The 4,010-nt window shown below is 40.8% G+C and overlaps 1 protein-coding gene across 2 annotated transcripts; it reads left to right on the top strand.

The window, feature by feature from the left end:
* Positions 1-2,148, top strand: LOC137806952 (epoxide hydrolase 1). Of its 2 annotated transcripts, none has more exons than XM_068607353.2 (3): positions 1-631; positions 926-1,167; positions 1,581-2,148. In XM_068607353.2, exons 1-3 carry the CDS (start codon positions 161-163, stop codon positions 1,825-1,827), a joined length of 960 nt encoding a protein of 319 aa, XP_068463454.1. In that variant the 5' UTR covers positions 1-160; the 3' UTR covers positions 1,828-2,148. The 2 variants fall into 2 exon arrangements, with proteins under 2 accessions (XP_068463454.1, XP_068463453.1); XM_068607352.2 differs by having other exon boundaries at positions 69-631; positions 824-1,167.
* The last annotated feature ends 1,862 nt before the right edge of the window (positions 2,149-4,010 follow it).

The raw sequence follows: 4,010 nt of genomic DNA, 5'->3' as shown, positions 1-4,010 counted from the left end.
AATATTTTAAAATTAAAAAAAGTAATTTTTATAAATAATGAAAATATTAATATTTATTAGAATAGGGTAGAGCAATGGTGTTAAATAAACATTTTTGATTTTGATTAGCATCTAACTTGCGCATAATTATTTTGGTAGACAAGTGCATTGAGAGTTAAACATGGAGGGTGTAAGGCATCGAACAGTGAACGTGAATGGCATAAACATGCACATAGCTGAGATGGGTGAAGGCCCATCGATCCTCTTCATCCATGGATTCCCTGATCTATGGTTCTCATGGCGCCACCAGATGAAAGCTCTTGCTTCCCTCGGTTATCGCTGCGTGGCGCCGGACCTCCGAGGGTACGGAGACACGGATGTGCCGGCCTCTCCTACCGCCTACACCAGTCTCCACGTCGTTGGCGATATCGTTGGTCTTCTCGACGAGATAGCCGGCGACAATGAGAAAGTGTTTGTGGTAGGTCATGACTGGGGTGCCATGACTGCTTGGGTTCTTTCTCTCTTTCGCCCTGATCGAATCAGGGCTCTTGTCAACTTGAGCGTCGCTTTTACTCCCCGAAACCCCAAGAGAAAGCCTCTTGACACCTTAAAAGCTGTGTATGGAAATGACTACTATATTTGCAGGTTTCAGGTTTGTTTTGGTTTGGCTTGGTTCTAACTGAGTTTCAGTTATATATACATGCAGAATGGTGTTTTGCTGTGGTTGTATTAATTACAGTACCTGTCTACCTTAAGCTAAGCTTGAAGAGTGGAAATTGAATTCCATGTGATGCTGGCAAAATAATATGGTTAAATCGTGTTTGTGTTTGAATATAATTTTTAGGTCTCAAAACATGGCTTAAGTAGAAGTGAAAAAAAGATGATTTTGTGTTGGGGCAAACCATGGTTTTCAAAGTGGTTATGTTGCTCAAGTGCGTTATTGCAGGAGCCTGGGAATATAGAAGCGGAGTTTGAGCAGATTGGCACTGAAAGAGTCCTGAAGGAGTTCCTGACATACCGCAATCCTGCTCCAATTTATCTACATGAGGGTAAAGGGTTTGGTCATCCAATTGATTCTCCCTTGAAGTTGCCCTCATGGCTATCCGAAGAAGAATGTCATTACTATGCCAGTAAATATGAGAAGACTGGTTTCACAGGGGGATTGAACTACTACAGAAATTTAGATCTGTATGTCCTTCTTCACCCATGAAATGCACACGGTTAACATTTTTTTTTCAGAACTTGCCTGTTGAATGTTCACAGAAAACCGTGATAGAACAAAATACATTATATATTTATTCTTTTTTTATCAATTCACAAATTTCAACATGTAAATATTTATAGATCTGTAAATCTACTGAAACATTTATTTAGTTTTGGATATGACCTTATCATTCGTCTAATTTTAGTTCCTCATGATGCTGTATTATTTATGATATTTATGTGTAGATGGTGTTTTGAAGAAGAAAATGGCGAGAATATTGTATTTTGAAATTCATCATATATTATTCCAAATGTTCATGTATAATTTTTATAGTGATGGACGTCTCATAACAATTTCATATTTATATTTGACCTTTTCCTTTCCCTTGCATTTGTAGAAATTGGGAGCTGACAGCACCGTGGACTGGTGCTAAAGTGAAAGTTCCTGTTAAGTTTATTGTGGGTGATCTTGACCTGACCTACAACGCACCGGGAGCCAAGGATTACATTCACAAAGGTGGGTTGAAGAGAGATGTGCCACTTCTGGAGGATGTAGTTGTAATTCAGGGGGCAGGACACTTCCTTCATCAAGAAAGGCCTCATGAGATAAACCAACACATCTACGATTTCGTTAAGAAATTCTGATTTGCTATGCTCATGTTAGATATGTATTCCCCTGTTCTTGGTTTCATTGCATCTTTTTCCTTCAGTTCGTGCTGGAATCTGTATTCTCAAAGTGGATATGCGTATGTCCTCTCATAACTCTTGCTTTGTGTATTCTCATGTATGACTGTGTTTGTGGTTTGTTTGAATTGGGGAGTGGAGTTGAGGGTGTAGGAGAGTAAAAATATGAAGATTTGAGAAGAAAGTGAAAAGAAAGTCGAGGGTGTTTGAATTGAGGTATGTTAAAGTGGATGTGTAAAGAAAGTTTATTAAAATAAGTGGTGTTTTTTTTTTATCAGCAAAGAATGAAATTAAATTAAAAGGGATACAAAAGGGTATCCCAACCCATTTACACTAACAAAACTACAATAAACAAGACAAGAAACATAGGGATCACCCACTAAAGAGATATCTCCCAAGATCTAAGCTATAAGAATCTAAGCCTAACACAGACTTCTACACCTCTAGACAAAAACGCAACCACAAACAGACATGATCTCCAAACTTCCTCAAGGACCAAAAAACCTCCATCCTCTTCTTACTGTGCAATGTCTACATTCGGATGCTCCACGTTGAGCTTTGGGTGCGCCCTGTAATTTTTTCAGCCATTCTTTACAACCTAACAAAGTTAATGGCCTTCTTACAGCCAACACCAACCTGCACCCTGCAATGTATAACAACACACAATGACAGCAAAAAACCAGGAAAAACTAGGGAGATAGGCATCAATGCCAACTTTGGGAACTTTGAGACAACGATCTGCACCAATTCCCTGTTTCTACCAATTCCTTGCTGCTGCTACATAGCCAACGAGTCTTCCCTGATCTGCGCAGAACCTGCAATATGAGCACCAATAAAGGGACCCAGACCGAATCCTAAACTTCACATTAGCATCAAAGGTGCACCAGTGGTTCATCACACCAAAAAGAGGACCAGTTTGACATCTCTGATGTTGAACAACACAATACCTGCAAAACACTACAAAAAACATTAGTTCAAGCCTGCTAGTAGCTGTTGCACGTCATCTTTATCGCCATATGTTTTTATGCCTGATCCAGACGCATGTTGTACGCACATGACAGCCCCAGCATGAGCTAAAGCAGCCATGCCACTACTCAGCACACCAAACACAAAACATCGCTCCACCCTATTGCCCGAAGAGAAGGATCAAAGCTATTAGTACACGGAGGGCAAGGAGGAAGCCTCCCCCGGTAGAAACTGTAGCTCACACCAAACATATACACTTCTCCTGACAAAGAGGTATTAAGTTTCCCTCATCCAAGAAATACTGAGAGACGTCTAACACAATATACTGCATCCTCCCGGTTTTGTTATACATAATCCCACCCAAGAGCCGAGCATATAACTGATTTAAAGGTGAACTATCTTACCAAGGAAAGTTTACCAGCATCATACTTCTGCCATCCTACCTCACCCCAAACTTGACCAGAGATACTTGATCTATCAGAGCAAAGGAAGGCATATCAAGACCTATCCACTTTCCCAAGCATGACTTCTACCGAAGCCAGGAAGAAAACTCCACCTTATAATTGCTAAGATACAACCTCCCTTCCCTGATATACCTTTCCTATTCCAGCATTCACACCCAACATTCTACGAACCAAGATAAAACACTGATTCGGATCCAGGATCCAATCAGAAAAAGCATACGAAAAGCCAACTGTGTTGTTTTTTAACCATAACCAGGACTGCAGCTGAGCATTCTGGAACATCTCATCAGCGTCAGGGACCCCCTGTCTGAAAACCACCAAGTTCCTATGCTCCCAAATATAGCTAACGATAGCTGCCCACAATCCTAACCACACCTGATTTTGTTTACTAGAGAAGTGCACTAGTTGGAAATTCATAAAATGGTTTGTTAGATCCTTATTATGGGCCCCTAAAACACCAATCCAACGATAGCACCGTGACCAAACTTGTTGTGCAAACACGCATTCTAGGAATAGGTGTTGGGAAGATTCGTCCGACAGATTACACAGTGCACAAAGGGTTGATGTCACAAGCACTCCTCTTCTTACCAAATTCATTCTGCTAGGAATTCTGTCAATAAGGATTCTCCACGCCGTAGTGAGAACTTTGGGCATGGCTCTTGCTTGCCATAGGAGGCTAAACACACTTTCCTTTGGAGCTGGGATTTGGTGGTT

Source organism: Phaseolus vulgaris, chromosome 3 (genome assembly GCF_051622355.1).
Source record: "Phaseolus vulgaris cultivar YP4 chromosome 3, ASM5162235v1, whole genome shotgun sequence".
NCBI classification, from domain to species: domain Eukaryota; kingdom Viridiplantae; phylum Streptophyta; class Magnoliopsida; order Fabales; family Fabaceae; genus Phaseolus; species Phaseolus vulgaris.
Note: the sequence above shows the minus strand (reverse complement) of the source record. Positions and strands in the feature narration are given on the sequence as shown.

What these genes read in the sequence shown, in the direction of transcription:
- LOC137806952 (XM_068607352.2), top strand. Translation starts at nt 161, where the DNA reads ATGGAGGGTGTAAGGCATCGAACAGTGAACGTGAATGGCATAAACATG. An exon ending in ACTATATTTGCAGGTTTCAG is followed by an intron (nt 632 to 823) that starts GTTTGTTTTGGT and finishes TATAATTTTTAG; the next exon opens with GTCTCAAAACATGGCTTAAG. An exon ending in TACTACAGAAATTTAGATCT is followed by an intron (nt 1,168 to 1,580) that starts GTATGTCCTTCT and finishes TTGCATTTGTAG; the next exon opens with AAATTGGGAGCTGACAGCAC.